The sequence below is a fragment of the Diospyros lotus genome, chromosome 2, assembly GCF_014633365.1.
Source record: "Diospyros lotus cultivar Yz01 chromosome 2, ASM1463336v1, whole genome shotgun sequence".
NCBI classification, from domain to species: domain Eukaryota; kingdom Viridiplantae; phylum Streptophyta; class Magnoliopsida; order Ericales; family Ebenaceae; genus Diospyros; species Diospyros lotus.
This window is the reverse complement of record NC_068339.1, coordinates 3,587,410-3,608,568: the sequence shown is the minus strand read 5'-3', so window position 1 is coordinate 3,608,568 and position 21,159 is coordinate 3,587,410. Positions and strand designations below refer to the sequence as shown.

The 21,159-nt window shown below is 35.8% G+C and overlaps 2 protein-coding genes and 1 pseudogene across 2 annotated transcripts; 2 read left to right on the top strand and 1 right to left on the bottom strand.

The window, feature by feature from the left end:
- The first annotated feature begins 1,940 nt into the window (after positions 1-1,940).
- Positions 1,941-3,207, top strand: LOC127793966 ((-)-isopiperitenol/(-)-carveol dehydrogenase, mitochondrial-like; annotated as a pseudogene).
- A 2,447-nt stretch (positions 3,208-5,654) lies between these two features.
- Positions 5,655-8,791, top strand: LOC127793967 ((+)-cis,cis-nepetalactol synthase NEPS3-like). Its single transcript, XM_052324802.1, has one exon. It carries the CDS (start codon positions 7,867-7,869, stop codon positions 8,656-8,658), a length of 792 nt encoding a protein of 263 aa, XP_052180762.1. The 5' UTR covers positions 5,655-7,866; the 3' UTR covers positions 8,659-8,791.
- Positions 8,792-12,546: 3,755 nt separating this feature from the next.
- LOC127795448 (homeobox-leucine zipper protein HAT5-like) lies at positions 12,547-15,331 on the bottom strand. The gene is made up of 3 exons (XM_052327119.1): positions 14,779-15,331; positions 13,428-13,822; positions 12,547-13,232 (listed from the first exon to the last, which is right to left on the bottom strand). The coding sequence occupies exons 1-3, from the start codon at positions 14,921-14,923 to the stop codon at positions 12,879-12,881; spliced, it is 894 nt and encodes a 297-aa protein (XP_052183079.1). The 5' UTR covers positions 14,924-15,331; the 3' UTR covers positions 12,547-12,878.
- Positions 15,332-21,159: the final 5,828 nt, after the last annotated feature.

Below are 21,159 nucleotides of genomic sequence, written 5' to 3'. Positions count from 1 at the left end.
GGTTAAACTAATTAAATAAATTATAATAATCTATTAAGTTATATATTAAAATTATAACATTTAAAATTAAGAAAATAAATTAAATTAATTAAACTATAAAATTATATAAAACTATAACATTTAAAATTATAAAAAAATAAAATAATTAAACTATATATAAAATAAAGATAATTTAAATAATCAATTAATTTGCCTCTCTCGACTTTTTCTCTTCGTCACTCATCGGCATTGCCACCTCGGCCTCGGCCTTGCCCTCACCAACTCGCCCCTCTGACCCTCCATCACTCATTAGTTGATCGTTGTCTCTCTAGCTCACTCTTGCTCCATCGCTCACCTCGCCTCGCCTAACCTCACTTGAAAATTCATGTTTCAAGTAATATATGTATTTATAAAAGTTGAAATATAGTCATTGAATTTTTTTCAGAGGTCGAAAAAATGTCACCGCAAAAAGATTGTTGTCATTTTGTAACCCCATTTGCTATATCCATTTTTGGAGAATTTTTAATTCGATCCGCAATTTTGCAATTATGAAATTAGCACCTCTGACACTCCCGTTGGTTGAGCCTCGAGTTCTGGGACAAATGAATTACACAAGCGATGAGCATGACTGCGGCTCACCGCTGGGGCGCTTACCTCTTAATAGTATAGACAAAGAAAAGGAAGCAGCGGCGCGGCGTGGTCACCTCCCCCACCGGAAATGGCCAATTTTTTAACCTTTCTATATATGTAGTATTAGTGTTCATCCTTGCGATGGACAGGTGTAATTACAATAAATTTAAAAATTAAATTTTAATTAATATTAAAAAATATAAATATAAATTAAAACTTTTAAATAAGGAAACATGGATTTTTCAATATTAATTAAAAATTTATTTGAAAATTTTAAATTCTGATCCTGAAATTTAATTTTTGCAGTGATAACAAAACTTTGAAAATATGAATTTTGACTTATTTTTCTTTTACTATGTATTAATTTTCTTGCATAGTCTTGCAAATGTGATATGTTAAATCTTAATTAACATTTAAAAACTCATACATTAATATTTATTTTTTAATAATTGAGGAATTAATAAAAAATAATATTATAAATATTTTTGATTAATAATATTTATAAAAAAATATTTATTTTTAATTCATTGAAAAATTATATATCTATACATGACTTAATTAATAATTTAAATTGTCTATTCAAATTTCCTATTAATAATATTTATTTAATTGATAATAAAAAATTCCAAGATACTTTATAAGAGAATTTTTTTGAGAAACAGACAGATTTACAGACATGCTTACAGAATGAAGGCTAAAAGACTAAAATATCATTGCTCATATTGCATTGCACTTTTTCCAATGCAATATGGGTGAAGGAATTTTAGTATTTTAGTCTCTATTTTGTAAGCCTATCTATCAATCTGTCTGGCCTTGTAGAAGAACCGAGGAGATCTCCCATTGCTTTGGAATAATAAGTACTAAATGCAAATTATTTTTATTTTATACAAATGAACAATTTTCTATGACTTGATTAATAGTTTAAGTTGTCTATTTATATTCTTCAAAAATAATATTTATTTTTGATTGATTGATAGATTAATTGAGGAATTAATCAAAAATAATATTATAAATATTTTTAATTAATAATATTGATAAAAAATAATACTTATTTTTAATTAATTGAGGAATTAATTGATGAGAAGATTAATTGAATTTAAAATTAAGTTATAAATAAATATTATAAATAGTATTCAAAATTCACTCTTAATTTTTTAATTTAATTACTATCTTTAATTTATTGAAAAACATAAGTATTTAATTACTGCTACTTTTAGTAATTAATATAAATTTTGGGGGAGAAATTTTTTTGCAAACTATCTTATTTTTATATATACAAAGATATAAAGATTATATATGGCTGTCCACCGAATCGCTGATCCCATCTACTTCTTCGTCCTTGTATCTTAAAACGATAAGACAAACACCCCCATAGTGATCATTTTTAGAAAGCAAGAAATGAGTTCTGCATAGATGGGAAGTCAAAGTCTTGGTTCTGGGGACGAATGGATTCCACAAACTATGAGCATGGCTCCGGCTCATCGCTGCGGCGCTTACCTCTTAGTAGTATAGACAAAGAATAGGGAAGCAGCGACGCGGCGTGGTCACCTCACCCACTGGAAAGGGCCAATGTTTCTATATATGTAGTATTTTATATGGCTATCCACCGAATCGCTGATCCCATCTTCTTCTTCGTCCTTGACGTCTATCTGGACCAGATCCACATTGCATGGCTCAATCAATTCCGCCCGTCGGAAAGCTCCAAGGGAAAGTCGCCATCGTCACTGGCGGAGCCAGCGGCATCGATGAGGCCACCGTCCGCCTCTTTGCCAAACACGGCGCTCGCGCTGTGGTCATCGCTGACATCATGGACGACAAGGGCCAGCAGCTTGCCGAAGGCATCGGCTCAAGCCAAAGCCACTACACTTACCGCTGCTGCGACGTCACCGATGAGGACCAGGTCAAAGCCGCCGTGGAGTGGATGGTCACGGCCTACGGCCAGCTTGACGTCATATTCTGCAACGCCGGCATCGTGAGCCCCTCCAGCCAGGCTTTGCTGGAGCTCGACTTCGCCGAGTTCGACCGGCTCATGGCGGTGAACGCTTGCGGCGTGGCGGCGTGCGTGAAGCACGCGGCGCGTGCCATGGTGGAGCAGCGCGTGAGGGGTAGTATAGCGTTACGGCAAGCGTGGTGGCCAGCAAGGGCGGATGGAAGCACACGGACTACATCATGTCGATGCACGCAGTTCTGGAGCTGGTCTGGGCGGCGAGCCAGCAGCTTGGCGAGCATGGGATTCGGGTGAACTGTGTTTCTCCGTTCGTGGTGGCAACGCCGCTGATGTGTGATCTCTTTGGGATGAAGGCGGAGGAGCTGGAGGAGATGTTGGCGCCGTATACTTCATTGAGAGGGACGCCATTGAGGCCCGGAGATGTCGCCGATGCGGTGCTCTTTCTGGCTTCGGACGAGTCGAGATTCGTGTCTGGCCACGACCTCAAGGTGGACGGCGGGTTCGAGACTTGGTGATCGGTAAACATTCTAAGATGGATAATAAGTTGGTTTGGTGGAGATGAACACTAGAGAGATGGAAATCGATCTGTTTAGGGACGTTTGTTACCGGAACTGTTTTTCAAAATAAAATTGACATCTGGTTACTCTGCATTTGTATCCGGCATATTCTTCTTCATCATCCGTCTTTCTTGTTCTTCGCCATCTCCGGCATTGGTTCGCCGGAATGAGAGGAACGCCGCTGACAGAAGGGGAAACATTAAAATAAGAATTAATTTTGGTGACATTGATTGAATAATTATCATTTGTTTTATACTGACTATCGATACTCTTTTCATATATATCTAAGGTCAAGACAAATTTTAATAATTTTGTAAAAAAATGAAAGAGACAAATTTTAATTAGAATAAAATATTTAATACTAGAGTATATGCTTTTATGGGTATTTTCTGCTCTACCTTACGTGGGCTGGACCTAATTCGGTGGGCCAGCCCAACCACTTGAGATTCAAGAGACCTCGAGCTAAGTCCATCAAAGAAAGCTCATGCGTTGCTAAAGCCCAGGCTCGTACAGTAGGACCAAGCGAGCTCCCGGTAATGCCTCTAACTTGTCAACGTATTCGAGCGAGCTCCCAGCGATCCTCGTGGTCCGTTGGCTCAGCCGATCAGCTCGTATAACAGAAAGGATGTAAGCTACGGTATGTTATTAGGTCGGAGGCCGCCCCAATTGGACTGATCGGGCCTATTTTCTCGGCCCATTTGGCCGACCCATGCCAGTGCCATCTTGGCCCTTTCACAACAACATCATTACAGCCGCGCCTGGATTTCCGAGCGTCCATCTCAGATCCCATCCTCATTAATGGGGGATCCAATCCACATTAATGAAGGTCCCGTCAACACCTTGCTGCGGTAGGGACGTCCCCGCCAACTATTCTATCCCATCACCTGCATAAGTACGACGCATGCAGAATGGCTTCTTCTTATATATATATCGACCAGCCCTCTTCAGGGCCAAGGTAGGTATTCTTTTCTACCAACTTACAAACACCAGAAATCCTTGTTTGCTCGCTCACTGACTTAGGCTTCGGAATACCTTGCAGGGGCGGGCCGGTGGCTTAGAAAACCAGACCAGATACCTTCTTTTTTCCATTTTGGATTTACCATACTAGTGCGGACCAACAAATCATCGTTGACCAATTTTGAACGTCGACATTTTGGCGCTAGAATGAGGGCCTACGGCCCCTAGGCATGAATCTCACATTGGTTGCCCATATGGCAACCACTGAGGGGCTCATAAGTGCAGTGAGCCTCCTGATCGTTGAAGAGCGATAGCTGAGAGCTAACCCCATAGCTGTGGGCCCCATGAGGCTAACATGATGTGTATAATACCCCAAGAGCCTAGAAAAGAGTAGTATATATCGAGAATAAGTAAGAAAGAAAATAACACCAGCTGGATATTTTTTGGATTGAATGTAGGCAAAGAACTCCCAAGTTAAGCGTGCTTGATCTAGGGTAATCTAAGGATGTGTGACCTCCTTGGAAAGTTCACGTAGACCCATCAAGATAAGTTATCCCGGACTTTCCTATCGCTCAATGCGAGGTATTACAAAAATATGTGTCAACAATACTTAAAAAGATAAAGCATGGTTGGAAGTACATAAAAGTTAATTTCATGTCCAATAAGTTTTATAAAAACTATAAATCACTATTAATATATAAAAAAAAAATAACCAACCTCTTATTGAGCTAAGCCAACCATATGTTAGTTTAAGTGGGTCCTTCAAAGGGGCTGAGATATCATATGGTGCCCACCGAAACCAACCTCAAATGAGGTCACCTATCTCTTTGTTCATATTTTGGTTGCCTTGTAAAATTTATGATTTGACCCATTGATTATGTAGCTTCATTTGACATATGAAGAAGTGGTCTTTTTCATATATATATTTACACGCATTTATCCGCCTTGTATATACTGAGGCCATCTCCGATGGAGACGGCAAAATCTTATCATCTTTAATGGGACGGTAAAACAACACATAATTTTGATGTGACGAACAATGGGACGCTATATATATGTTGTCTCACTGTTCACCCACAGCATAAATGCCGTGAGAAAATATGGCCAAATTGCCTCTCTCATTTTTGTGTAAAAAAATATTATTCATATTATATCCTCTCTTAATTTTGTTTTAATATGTATAATTATTGATTTTGATTTTAATTTATGTATTTAATTTGACTATTATTTTTAACAATATTATAAATTAAAATTAAGTAAAAAAAATAATTATTTAACAACATAAAATAAATTATTTCATAAAACTTCAAAAGTTAAGAACAACATAACAATAACACTATTTATTTAGTGTAAATTGAAATAAATTAATTATTATGAATTAAAAAAATAAGAAAATAGAAATAATACTATTTATTTGATGTAAATATTAGTGTAATGGGTTATTGATGACTTGATAGAATAATGTGAAAATTACATTATTTTAGTGCAAAAATTACACTATTTTAAAGTTTTGAGTTAGAGGTGGCCTAACATGTTCATTTTGTCGTTTTTACTTGGATTGTTTATTCAATTGCTTCCAACATCTTCTTCGCTGTACCGGTTGTCTTTGCTCTCAGATCATATATGCTCACAAGTCACAATCAATAAAGTATATTAAAACGAAACGACTTAGCTAAAATCATTTCTAATTTATTTTTGTTCGCCTCAGGACCTGGTGATAATATTATACACACATTATATTATATTTAAGCAGGAGGTGGTTCCTTTGATTGTAGTGGAATTTCGTTACCCCACCACAGATCCAGTGATGATATATAAAACATGTTTATTATTATAAAACTTTTTATATACTGTTTATTTATTAATTTTTACTCATGCAATAATCTCCAATTTTATTTATAAATATGGCTTTATTTTATTTATTTATTATGACATACTGTCGTGTTATCTTCGACATATAAAGCTATCAACTTAAAAACCAACCTGATAAATGAAAAATGTCACCTATTACTAATGGTAGCTAGGACCTATTTATCTTTAAATTTAAGAAAAAGAAACTTAGACACTAAAAATGCTAACTATAACATCATCATAAATATAACTGTACATCTTCTGTAAATGACACGTGATTTATGTGACCATATTGGTAGACAGAAAGACATTCCATTGCAAAACCATTTCTCTATGTTTCATCTTCAAACATTTATTGGGCATATACTCTGGTATTAAATATTTATTGGGCAAACGTAGGGGTTGAACAAATAAATGTTGATTGGGCAAACCTAGTTTCAATTTTAGGATTAACGAGGGATCAGAGGCAAAATGTTAAACAGTAGTTTTGTTGAAGTAAAAAAGTACTATTAATGAGTGGGTTGAGTTTGGATTGTGTCGAGGGCTGAGGTGAAAAAAAATCATTTTTTGTTGAATATGCTTCTGACATGAGAAATATTCTAAGAATATTCTATCACATTAATATTTTATTAGTGAAAAGTGGTCACTAAACTTAGAATGAGAGTACAAAAACGTAAATATTTCACACTGTGAAGAAAATTTCTCGCAAAATTCACAAATCACATATTAGGAAGAAAATGCAAAAATAGTAAGCTAAAAAATCAAATGAGAAACCAAAAGCACAAAAACAAAAGAACTCTTAGTTGTCGCTGGTGATAAAGGAATTGAAGGTGGTGCTTCAAGTCTCATATCGATCAATCCAAAACCCACTAAAAATTTGCCAAGAACTAGACCTGAGGAAAATCCAAAACCAACCCTTAGATTGAACCCAAAATCTGCTTATATCTAAAAGAAAAATAACCCCAACTCGTATGAATACCAACAGACACTCACGTCTCCTTTTCGGCAATCTTTCACACTCACTCACTCTTTATTTTCTTTTTCTATATTCAAAAAATCCCCCCCCTAAACACGATATATATCTTGATAATCATCGAAGCATCTCACATAGATAAGCTCCTTAGGTATTTAGAAGAGATAAGAGGATTCAGAAAAGATGAGAGGGGGGTGAGAGAAAAAAAGGGAGAAACAAACCTGATTTTAATAGTAAAAATTAGGTCTCCAACAACTTTACCAAATATAATGAAAATTACTTTTATTCGAAATATTTTTCATTTTTCATATTTTTTGGTCTATATTTTAGTTAACAAACATTAATTTAGTAAAATTTTAAATTTAACGAGTACAAAATCAAAATACCGAATTACAATAAATTAAATGTAAATGGCCCCTTTGTGCCCTCATCCTTTGTTGAGTGACCATTTTCGTAATTTATCCTTTTTTTTTTTTTTTATGTTTTGTCAACTTGGGGCATTGATTTCAAAATCGGGAAAAATAAAAGAGAGAAAAAGTTTTTTTTTTTCATTTATATGGATAAGCTATACAGACACTCATATATGTATTCTCCCTTTGTTTTTATTTTATTGATTATCAAAATATAAGCATGCCTGATTAATTAAGAAAACGATTTCATAAGCATTGATCAGGTGGGAAACTTGCATCAAAATGAGAGAGGCCGGATAATAGTATCTGATAATTAGCAGACGCTGACAAAGTGAGAGTGGAAATTCATATATATATATATATATATATGTGTGTGTGACAAGATGTTAATTAATGTCAAGAAAATGATGCAGAGATGGCATCTTTGCATCTGCAATGATACATTCACAGGTGACAAGTGCTATCAGTCGATTGCACCAATGTGGAGTGTATATAATTAAGGATTCAATGTAAAGTTTTGAGAGCATACCGGTACTGCAGAAGGTCGCTAGGTTTAGCACAATGGCCGACTCCGCGTTGTGCAAGAAGAGATTGGAAGGCAAAGTGGCGATCATCACCGGCGGCGGAAGCGGAATCGGGGAGGCAACAGCTCGCCACTTCGCCGATCACGGCGCACGGGCAGTGGTGATCGCCGACATCCAGGAGGAGAGAGGCCGCGAAGTAGCGGCGTCGATCGGCTCTCACCGCTGCATTTTTTTGAAATGCGATGTCACCGACGAGCAGCAGGTGAAGTCTCTGGTGGATTCGACGGTCCAAATCTTCGGCCGGCTGGACGTCATGTTCAGCAACGTCGGAATCCTGAGCTCGTGCGAGCAGAACATACTGGATTTCGATCTGGACGCGTACGACCATCTAATGAAGACGAACGTGCGGGGTATGGCGGCTTGCGTGAAGCACGCGGGGCGAGCGATGGTGGAGGCCGGCGTCCGGGGGAGCATCGTGTGCACGGCGAGCGTGGTGGCGACCATCGGTGCGGCGGTGCAGATCGATTACATTATGTCGAAGCATGCGGTGCTAGGGCTCGTCCGGTCGGCGAGCCTAGGGCTCGGGGAGCACGGCGTGCGGGTGAACTGCGTGTCGCCAGGAATGGTGGCGACGCCGCTGGTGCGCGGTGCCTTCAGGAAGAGCGCGGAGGAGCTGGAGAAGGCCTTCGAACCGTCTATTTGCCTGAAGAAGAGTGGACCGTTGAGGCTTAAACACGTTGCGGACGCTGTACTGTTTCTGGCTTGTGATGAATCCGAGTTTATCACTGGGCATAACTTGGCTGTCAATGGCGGTTTTAGGCCCAAATGATCGGCCCAGCCTATAAGAGTTGTCTAGTAATTGGGCCTGACCCAATAACAAGAAATCTACAACCTCAGCTTATGTCGCTCCTTTGAAAATACTCTAATATATATTATATTATTCTAATATAAAAGACCAGCTATTTATTTGTTCTGACATTCATAGAAAAGTTATTTGCTTAACTTCTCATATACAATTAAAAATATAAATAAATTTTCATAATTTCTCACATACGCAAAATAACTATCCACTAAAAGGGGAAATTTATGTGATTTGGATTATCTTAAAATAGATTTTATATTGTTTAAAAATATCTTTGGAGGTCTTTATAAATTCTTATTTTTAGTAAATGGTTCACCCATAGATATTTTTAAATTTCTATAGACTTAATATTTTAGTTTTGAGGTCTCATTCGACAATATTTTTTTATACTAATGAAAGAACTGTATAAAAAAAAGTAAATTCAAAAATATTTTTGAACTATAAAAAATCTTTATATATAAGTTTGAGTGTAATTTACTAAAAATAAGTTATAAATAGCAAAAAAAAATAATAAAAATAAGCAATATAAAATATCTATCAAAATATAGTACAAATCACTTCTGATGAAAATTCAATTCCCCCAGTTATAATTGAGGGATTGAACAGAAGGAGCTTTGAATACGACGAAATGAATTGAGATAAGAAGATGAGAAGAAAGAGTCCTGTTTTCCAAGCTTTTGGCAACCCTTCTTAAAAGACAAGACAAAGGGTGGCGGAACTGTAAAATATTCAAAGATTGGGCCCAAAAAGAACGAAGGGAACTTGTGAGTTCATGGTGGGTGGGCCAGTGAGAAAAGGACACAAAGCACAGAACCCAGCTGTCGCTGTCTCCAAACGTCCCTAGTTCCACGCTACTTAAGCATTCCTGTGCAATCACAGTCTGGTCCCTATTTATCATCCCCTGCCCTTCAACTTCTCAATATTACTCATTACCCTTTCCACGGAATTCCCTAATTCGGTAACTCTCTCTCTCTCTCTTGGGTTTTTTGGGTAAAAAATTCTCTATTTTATTAGAGCTATAATAGTATATTTTTTCAGTTTTTTCCCATGTATCCAAAATATTTTAATAGTGACCATCTCTTTTTATTATTTTTGTAAAAAAATAATTATATTAATTAGTTTGGATTGTTTGGACATGTTATATGAGATTATATTAAAAACTTTTTCCTTTTAATAAAATTTAACAATGAATAATGAACTAAAATGTTGTATGAAAATTAAAACCAGGGGAGGGGAAAGCTCCAGTGAAATTAATTCGAATTATAAATCAATATGTCAATGACTAAAAAAAATTAGATATTATCTAATTATATGATAAAACATTTCAAATGGGGAATTAGCGTAATGTTTTAGAACATGAGGGCCTCGTTTCTGCATTTCCAGCTTTTGATGGGGGGCGATGTAAACTAACGCAGCAAACTGAGTGGTGGACCCCACAGTCCTTGACCTCAGTGATGGATCCAATGGCGAGCTGGCACGTCAAAATCGGGGGCAAGTGGGGTGGGGTGGGGTGGGGTGGGACCCAGCTAGCCCGGGAATTCGATCGGCTGGGTCGTTGTCCATTTGCATTGATGGTGACGTGCGTTTGACGAAGACTACTGGCACCTGCTAAGTGTACCAGTTGGTCCGGTCACTGACAGACAAGTGGCGCCCATCCGGCGGTGGATCTGTGGTCGGTTCGAGATCATCATCAAGTTCTTCTTCTTCTTCTTCTTCTTCGGTGGCTACTCCGACGGCGAACTACCCAGCTGGCGTCTTTCGTGTCACAGTGACGCAGACACCGCCGTGAATGCGAAGGCCGATGCAACGGCGACCTCAAGTTTTACAAATATCCAATTTTTTAAGCTTCTATTTATTTGTGGAATAAGTTGAATAGCTTACAAGTGTTTTCACATTTGTTTGATATGATATGTACAAGCTTTTATAATTTTAAGTAACTCTAAATTATTTGAAGAAATATAAAAAGAAAATTACGTTATTTGGGCCGTCCAAAATGGACACCATTAAACAATCTTAGTCTATTCCAAAAATACGGATTAAATAAAATAGAGGAGCTGACTGTGTGGCGAAGTGAAAGAAAGTGACACGGATTGGAAATAGTCAATGGAACTGGGGAAAGCAAAAAATAGTGTAATATACTTGAAGCGTATGCATATGCATATGCATATGCACATACACATATGCATATGACAGAGGGAGTTCTGCGATTCGTCATTTTGTCTTTTTTCTTTTTTTTTTTTTAATTTTTAAAAAACCGTTCTCCATTTGGCTCTCCTTGATTGGAAGGATAGGAATATAGGATTGGGCTAATGACTTCTAAATGTGTACTGATCTTATTATTAGTTATTTCAATCTACATTTAGTGCTTAGGATAGCTAATACTTGAAATAATTGACTCGAAGTTTTTTCGTTCGTATCCTTAATTTTGTGTGTGTGTGTGTATGTAGTTTGAAGAATTTTAAGTACTAATCTTTGTGTATTGAAATATGTCACAAAGCAAAATTAGTGTTAAATGTTTGAAATAAATGTAAAAAGTAGCATATAAGTCTCAAATATTATTTTAGAGTTATTAATGCTTGAAATAAGGTCTTTTATTAAGTTAAATACGACATAAATATATTTTTATAAGGTGGCACTGAATTTAGTAAAAAAAAAAAAAAACGAATATTATCACAAATCTTCTATACTTATTCCAAATAAAAATTATTTGTGCTTCAATTTTTTTTTAAGATATAAAATGGAGTGCGAGAAAAGATAAGTTCAATAAAGAATAAATAAAAAAAAGACATATATACATATATATATATATATAGTGAAATCCCTGTAAGAACAGGAGCATCCATTTGCATGGTGTTGGCTTTCACTTTCTGCTAACAGAAGATACCCCCTATTAAGTAATACTGATGTGATAATGGTGACACTTCCCTTGCATTTAAGCCAAAGCTTTTGGCCACCACCACCACCACCTGCTATGCCATTAAAGCTTCCTTCACACTCTGCTTCCACAAAAGCCATTGCCATTGCCTTTGCCTGCTCTCAAGGTTGCTTGAATTTATTCAACTAGACGTTGACATCTTCAGATCTTGCAGCAGCCAATTACCCTATAGACAGATCTTGCCATGGCTGCAAGATGATGTCTGAACTGAATCCTATGTTCGTCAGGGTATAGTTGGTTTGGCGGTGATGCTTGTGCCGGCACGTTTGGGAGATTTGTGTGCTCAATTTCTCTGAACAACTTAGCTTCATCCTTGGTGTTTGACGAGTAGTTAACTGGTCATGCTTAAAATAGGTTTAAGCTTAAAGGATCTCATAATATCGTCATTAAAGTTCAACACCTGCGTGCAGCGGCTGGGACGAGGGGCTAGATCACGCTCTTTCTAGACACCAAGTGCTTTTTTGTGTCTGAGATTTACCCTTTACCAAGAAAAAAAAAAAAAAAGGAATAAGGAAAACAATCCAATTTTGGCCCACTTCAAGTAAACATCCACGTTTCATGTTATTTTTCTAGCCCAACACCACAGAAGATTTAAGTGTTTCCTGTTTTCTTCCTTCCTTTACTGTTCCTTTCCCCCAAAATGATCCAAGATCCATCTACACAGAGAGCACAAGCTTGCTTCTCCTTCACACTTTCCTATCAGAATTTTCAGTTTATGCCTAAGCAGAGTTTGATGGCTCAGAAAATGCCAAGAGAACAGGGTTGCCCACTAGTACTCTTCAATCCAGCTAATGCTAAGAAGAGCTTTCAATCCAGCTGGTTCCCCCACGTGGTTTTTTTTCAACTAAAATTCAACAGGGTGTCAAGTCCATTTCATCTTCAAAATGCCAGAATCCATCGCTGGATCATCAAGAACATGCTTCCAGCCAAACCTTGCAAATTTTACTTCACAATCCTCACAACAAACAAGTTACAGTGACAACAGCCCCATTAAGGTATCATATTACAATAAGGGGCAAAACCCACCATCTCAAACCTTGACAAGCTTGAATTTATTGCTTATTTATAAAGCTACTACTCTACCATGCTTGGAGAAACAACACTTCAAGAAAGACGCTTTAGTAAGACCAAAACCCGAAGGATTGATCGTCCACCGGGAGCCCAAAGAAACAAGGATTTGCAGGCGGGTTGGGGTAATCCGCTTCTTCGATCTTTGGGAATATGTAGGATGAGGGATGCTACAGGTTCATGCTCAAGTTATTCTCCTCTTAAGATAGATCTGACTGGTCAGGTTCAAAAATGTAGGATGAATCACCGGGCTCGGGCTCTGGAAGAGAGGAGTGATCTCATCCATATAGCAAGGGCTGTCTAGAGGAGTGATCTCATCGATATAGCAAGGGCTGTCTGAATCCAGCACGTCGCTCTTGGCTGAGCTAAAATCTTCCTGCTTGCAAGCCAGGGTTGAATTTTTGGACACGTCACACTCGGACACTGAATCAGCAATTGGTTCTTGCAGTGGCGCTTCTGATTGCCGGGTGGTATCTGACCATTTCAAGTTCCCGCTCTCTTTCTCTTTGAGGATTAGCTTGTCTGTGAGATGAAGAACCTGAAAGGAGATCAAACCGTTTAATCGAGTGTTACAGTTGAATTAGGATCAGATCAGTTTTGAGTTATAAATTCAAGTTTTATCTCTTATTTTTTGTCTAGCTTTCCCTATGAATTAATTATAAATAGCTCTGATACCATGTTTGAACAAGCACGAATTGTTCAACACAATGTATTTTAGTTTCACGGTAATTACCTCGGCTTTTAGTTTCTCCTTCTCCTTAAGGAGGCCATCGTAGTCCGCCTTGAGGCTTTTGTAGCTAGACTGCAGTGCATCATAGTCCTTCTCGAGCTGTTTCGTCTTCCACCTCGCCCTGCGGTTTTGGAACCATATGGCAACCTGCCTAGGCTGCAAACCAAGATCCTTTGCGAGTTGAATTTTCCTTTCTGGTTCGAGTTTGTTCTCAACCTCGAAACTCCTCTCAAGATATTGGACCTGTTCGGGCGTCAGCCGCCTCTTCTTTTCAGGATGATGCAAGTACTCATCCAATTCTTCGTCTAAATTGTCTTCTTGATCAAATGAGTGGAAGAAAGGCCTCTCCAATCTTTTGCCCCCACTAACATCTTCAAAGCTAACCATGGACCTTGAACCTGACATAGAGACAAGCCCCAACACATCAACGTCATTTTACCACCAAAACTTGATGTGCAAATCAATAAAAATTAAAAAATCTTCGTGTAACAAGATGGCCTTTTCGTCGCATAAAATTGTTGTTAAGACATAGAATCCGGTGTCTGCATAGACTGAATTAATTAAGCTGATTTTGTTACCCACATTGGATGCCACTGGAGAATTTGGGAATAAAATTAAGCGTCCTTTAATGACTTAAATTAGGACTTCTCAGCTCAGAGAGAGACCAACTGATCCATTGAAGCCCCATTAAAGATGAAACTCATTGAATCAACCACCCAAAAGAACAAATTACTGTGAAATTACTTCATTTGGTTTTGTTCTGCTGCAGTGCATCGATTACAAGAAAAAGATATCAAATTTGCCTTTAAAAGGGTACACGAACTTTCCAAGTAGACCCACAAAAAGTCAACCATGGAAAATAAGAATAATTAACAGCAAAAGGAGGAAAAATAACAGCAAGAATTCCTGTAACAAAAAGGCTACATCTATTAGAAAGTTAATTTAATAATTCTAATAACACTTGGTAGGTCTAGATCGCTCATCTCACAGACAGAAATTAAGATAAAATAAAACATAAATTTTTTTATCGTGGTTAGGCCTGAATACCTACATCCATGATCCCGCTTTGATAAATTCGCTTGATATAGAGAAAACTACGAACCCTCGGGACAGTTTTTTTTGCAAGGAAACAACTACAAACTCTTGAGGTAGTTGTTCCCGGGGAATCAGAGCTGAGTACCCTCCAAAAGATATCAATTAGATTACCTAATACGTGGTATTAGAACCAGGTTATAGAATAAGGTATCAAAGCTACCAAAAATGAATAGAATTAGCCATCAAAATCAGAACCTTCCAATCACAACTGGAGATATAAATCATTAATAATTGCAATTGAATTCTAAATTTTTCTTACCATGGAAAGAAGGGGAGGAGCCAGAAAGGAAGAGAGAATCAAGAGGTTCAGAAGAGCAAGGAACGCTTTGGCCTTGAAACAAAATAGAACTACTGGCGCCACCAGCGGCAGCAGCGCCGCCGTAGAGCATCCGCCGACCCGCCATAATTAACTCCGGAATTCCAAAAGTTGGGGGGGGGGGGGGGGGGGGGAAGAGATGAGCTGATTTCTCAAGCAGGCATGGCCAGGCTTGATTCTTACCCGAGGATGCTCTGATTCCTATTATTGGAATTGGTATGTATTCAGAGCTTATGGCGGAAGAAGCTGGTGATGATAATCTCGGTGATGTGAGAAGTGTGGGAACACCGGCTGCTGCCCACGCCCATCACCAGCAACTTAACGGAAAATTACAGAAAAGAGGAAGACGAAGAAGAAGATGATGAAGAAGACAGAGAGAGAGCCGAGTTGAGAGCGATGATGAAGAAGAAATAGACAGAAAGAGAGGTGGAGAGAGAGAGAGAGAGTTTTGTTTGTTGCTTTGTTTTCTTCTATGTGGGGGGAATTTGATGAAAAGGGGATGAGATTAAGTAGTACAGGCATCGATTAGTCTACTGGATGAGTTGAGCGTCTTGTTACCATATTGCCCTCCAGGCAGTGATTAATTTACCTTTTAATTTTTTTTCCCTGTTTATAACCCGTGGCTCCATAAATTTAAAGTTCTGAATTTTAGCTTAATAATCATCGACGTTTAATTTCATTTGATCGTGATTCATTTTGAGTCGTGATGAGTGAGTCCAAAATATCAAAAAGAAGAAAATAAAGATCCCAAAAATGAGTAAACACAAGCAATTTTTATATGATTTAGTCAGAACGATGTCTACTCCACGATCGTACTCTGATTATTCTTTAAAATGGCGGCGTCTGATTTTTCTTTTTTGCCCCCTTATGATGTCTTTGACTCCTATTTATAATGAGAGACCTTTACAATTTGAATAAAATATAGAAATATAAAGATGATATAATGAGGGACAAACAGTCCTTATTATCTGCATAAAATTGGGAGTGAGATCCTCATTTCGAGAAGTATGGTCCATTTCAAATAAAATAGGTAGGCCCTGTTTCTGACTATTTAGCAGCTTTGTCATCTGTGTGAGTTGGGTGTATTTTAGCCAGCGACTTGATTGATCCGACGAACTGGGAGTTTTATTGAGAGCTCGTTAGGTCGATTGCTGAGAGCTCGCTAGGAGTTTTGTTGGAAGCTCGCAAGGAGCTCGCTTTATGAGCTTTGGATTTCGATGATGTATGAGCTTCCTTTTGACGAAGTTGCCTGGACCTTTTAAGCTCCGAGTAATTGGGTCGGTCCATTAGACTGAGTCTAGCCTATAAGGAGTGATGCGAAAAATACGTAAAAGAAAATTACATAAAATTATTTCATCTTTTAGTTGTTCAAAAACTTTTTTACTCATAGGTGGGTGGGGCTAATAAGAAAATTCTGATTGTGTAGTTCCTAATCAGATAATAAAATTACGTAATAATAAAGAAAATGATTCCTTCTACGGATATTTATATATTTTCCAATTGAGGTGTAAATGTATATATTTTAAATCATTTAATAAACTATATACTTAGACCAATTCTATTAATTCTAGCTGATTAATTAATAGAAGTCTTCCGTTTGTTTATTTTTCTCTTGCTTTTATTAAAGAGGGATTAAATTCAATTTATAATAAAAAAAACAATGTCATTAAGTGTGCTATTCTTTAAGGATATGTTTGATAGATATAAAAAATAGGGTGAAATTCATTTTTCATTTAAATTTTAGAAAATTCTATTAAACAGCTTTTCAATTCTATGAAATTCGAATTCCATTTTAGTTCAAAAGATGAATATTTTTCTTGAAATTAAGGAATTGAAATTCCTAGAAATTGGGGTGAGAATTGGAATTTCACTCTCATTTTCCAACTCTATCAAACACACCTTAAGTTATTCAGATAAATTGTTTTTTATTTTTTATTTTATTTTATTATTATAGTTTTAAACACTAAAAAATATTATAATAATTTCAATATACAGAGGGATTTATTTCTATTCATCAATTATCTTTTAACCATAATGTATTATGTAATATAAATATTTAATCTTAAAATCATAAATCTCAACTCAATACTTTAAGTAATTGTTTATTACTACTTTTAAAATATAGGTGAATAATTAAGCGATGATAAATTGAGACTTATATCAGTAAATTATGAGTTCGACTCATTGCATCACACAATGAGATAAAAATCTCTATCTATAATTTACGTCATTTATTAAAATTGAGAATACGAGCGACGAGAGATTTCACAAGAATGATAATTTCAATAATTATTTATTATGGTTTTAAATTATAATAAGTATATTTTCTTTAATTTCTTATTGAAAGTCGAGAGGGCAGAGTTGTAATTGCGCAGAGAGGGTCGAGGACAGGTGTACACTACAGAGAAAAATAAAAGAATCAATCCACATCAGTCGCTGTCCGATCACTGATCACTGATCACTGATGGGGAAGGGGGTATAGCTCATCCCGTCTGAAATGACCGAATTACCCCCAAGAAAGGCTGCTCCTGCTTCAGTTCCTCCCAAGTTTTTGAGGAGCTTCCATGTAAAAAGTCACCTGCAGCTTTAAATTAATAAAAAATGGAATCGCAAAAATAAAACGAAGAAATTCTTAAAATAAATAGGACTAATTGTGACAAATATTTTAGGATTATGTTTAAGAGCCTTCCTAATATAAAATAAAGCCACTAATCATTAATTAATTTTTTGTGATAAACTTACAAACATTTCATTTTCATTTTTAAAAGTCAAATTGATTTGATGCCATTGTATTTGTAGCTCAAAATTTTTGTTTATTTAATAATATCAATGCTCTAATCTCTCTCTCTCTCTCACACACACACGTTACCTTGACTTTAAGATTCGCCCTAATAATAATTTTACAAATTAAACTTATTTTATTTTTCCCCCAGTTCATGATTCCACCTGTTATTCGACTCACTAAGGCATTATTTTAAAATTTGAAATATATATATATATATATATTTTTTGTAATCGAGACTGGAGAGCATCTCACTTGACAGCTATCTCTCCAAACAAATTGCACAACCCACCCCTACTGACACTAGTTTAGTATTCTTCAAAATTATTTATTAATGCTCCATAGGCATAGTCTAGCACTTGATGGCGAACATGAATTGAAACTTAATGGGTTTTTGGACTATAGTCGTTATATAACCAATTGGGGTCTCATATTTGAATTTTATTGTTGCATTTCATAATTAACTCTTTCTAAAGAAATTTTAGAACTAAGTTGCGAGACCCTTAAAATGAGGAATTTCACATTTTGAAACTTAAAATTATTTATTAATAATTAAAATAAATATAAAATTACACTCTATATCGATTTATAATAATAAAAAATCTCACACATTATAAGATAAAATTTAATGATCACATATAAATATTAGAATAATATTTAATTTCACTGCCAATTATGATAAGATAGCTTTAATGAGATTTCCCAGTAGTAATACCTTAACCATGCATGTAATTTACCAACACCAGGTGTCTTGTCTTTCTATCTGATTTTATTAACTTGCTTTTCCAATTAGAATGCTGATAAATGGTGCAACATTTGGGTTGCCTTTGGGTGACATTTCACACTTGCTTTGGCCTTTGGTGGTAGAAGCAACACCATCAAATGTGGCAGTCTCTTTTCTTTTACAGCTTAATATATAATACTATATTATTATTATTATTATTATAAGTAGTAGGATTGAACCCATTAATTGTGTGGCTGGCATTTGCTATTGTCAACTTTTGCTGAAACTTATTGATGTGTGGTTTTCATCCAGCATTTTAATAGTAGTTTGCAGTAAATCTCATCGTTCATATATATATATATATATATAATCTCAATGCATTGTGGCCAAACAAATTGTGATCGGTTCCAAGCAAAAATGATTAGTGGCACACTTAAAAAAAAAAAATCATATTAAGATTGGAATTAGCTTTTCTAAAAGTTTTTGTGTTATTATGGGTTGGGTTGTGTTCATTTCTGATTGGCCTTTTCAAGTTTTAAAAAAGGCCAAAAACTAGGGATAAGGCCAATTAAAAGTGGGCAATTATATATGGAGGTCAAGAGAAATGCTGGGCCTTTCTTTTTTTTTTTACTTTTTCACGAAAACAACATTTCTATAACTTAAAAGGAATGAGTCAAATTCTTCGAATTTGTTTAAAATTTGGGAGGTTTTGGAGTTACATCAATTATAATTACTCTTAAAAGTTTCTGCCTAAACTTAAAAAATTGATAGCCATATACCCTTTATAGGACTGAAGAAATAAATGATATAATTACATAACTAAAATTAGTTTTTTTTTTCCTTTTTTACCCACTACTATTAAGTGCAATTATGCATACAAAATTTGTATGATAGAAGCCATCTATATGATAAGTTCAATCCCATGGAAAAAGTGATGAATTTTATTTTTATTTTTTGATGTGTAGATGAATTTTAATTATGCCTTGAGACGAGGAAATTTGATTGAGGGGAGGGGGGAGAATTGGAAAAGACCCAAAAAGAAAAAGTAGGGAGTGGGCCATATTGGGCTAGAACGACTGGACCGGCCCACCGTGACAATTGTTGGGCCACCGTGGGGGTAGGTTGGAGAATGGGCCCTGGTCCATTCACATTCCTAGTTGAACTAAACTTTTGTCTTTTATTTTCACATGAGAAAATTTTATATAAAATGAAATGATGTTTATTTACAGAAAAAACAATATTTTTTTTAAAAACCATTTAGTAGGCCTTTTTTATTTCATTTTTCAGTTTTTGTTCTTAAAATTTTAAAAATAAACAAATAAAAAATAACATTTCATTACTTCTTGTTGTCTTTAAAAACTTAAAAGATAAACGATTTTTATTTTTGTTAAACTAATAAATTATATAACATGAACTTATAGAGAGTTAATTACATCAATAATAACTCAACTTTGCATTCTATTATTATTTGGTCACTGAATTTTAAAATGTTTCCTGTTAGTCACTGATATTTCAAAACGATTACTGCTTAGTCACTGAACTTTGAAATGTTACATATTAATCACTGATATTTTAAAATTATTATTGCTTAGTTATTGAACTTTAAAATGTTACTTATTAATCACTGATATTTTAAAACTGTTATACTAAATTTTAAAATATTACCTGTTAGTCACTAATATTTCAAAACTCTTCTTTATTCGTCACTCGTGAACTTAAAGTTCAGTGACTATCGAGTGACGGGTGAAAAATGATTTTGAAATATCAACGACTAACAGGTAATATTTTAAAGTTTAGTGACTAAATAGTAACAGTTTTAAAATATTAGTGACTAATATGTAACATTTTAAAGTTCAGTAACTAAGTAATAATAATTTTGAAATATCAGTAACTAACAGGTAATATTTTAAAATTTAGTGACCAAACGGTAATAGAATGCAAAGTTGAGTTATTATTAATGTAATTAACCCGCTTATAGAAGTTGTATTATGGTATCAGAAAAAGATTACCACCACATTGATTCATCAAATGACTTTTAAATACCACCACAACCGAGTCATTAATTAGTGTTCCTTTACAAAGCCCCGAAGGGAGCAAGAAGAACGAGTTCAGGTGTGGGTGCTTATTAATTGGCCACAAAATCCTGAAAAAACATGGTCACCATTAGTGACAGTGATGCGGAAATAGCTGCCGCTTCTCTGCCGCTGCTCCAATGCAAATTCACATGGCCGTTCTCAGAAATGGATAAAGCTCTCTTTATTGCTGCTTACTGTAGCCATGAAAGCAACAAATTAAAAGCGTACTTCCCAGCTGCTTCCAATATATAAGTCACCAATGGTGTTTCTACAAGCTTCTGAAGCTCCAAGGACCACTACTATTCCTATGGTAGGGTAGGCATAGGGCTCTATCAATCACCTTCCTTTGGCTATAAAGGACAAAAGCTAGCTTTCCCATGACCCAACATTCATAGCAACTGATCATCCCCCGGCCACAGCCTCTCATGATCCCATTACCGAAAGGACCTTCATTTGTCCTTGCAGTTTTTGAACCTTCTCCAATCTTCTTTCTTACTCATCAAGTGTGATTAATTAGGTCTCCTTCCTATGGATAACATCTCAATTAGTCACTTTCTCATAGTATAGTCATGATTTCATAATAATTAGATTAAATGAGAATAACTCCATAAGTTAAAAAAATTAATTAAAAGGTATTTCTAATAGGGAGATTCTTGCTTTGTTAATTAGAGTTAAAAGAGAGAATCATATTTACACATGATTTTTTTTTATTTTTTACAAAAATTTATCATAAATTTGGAATG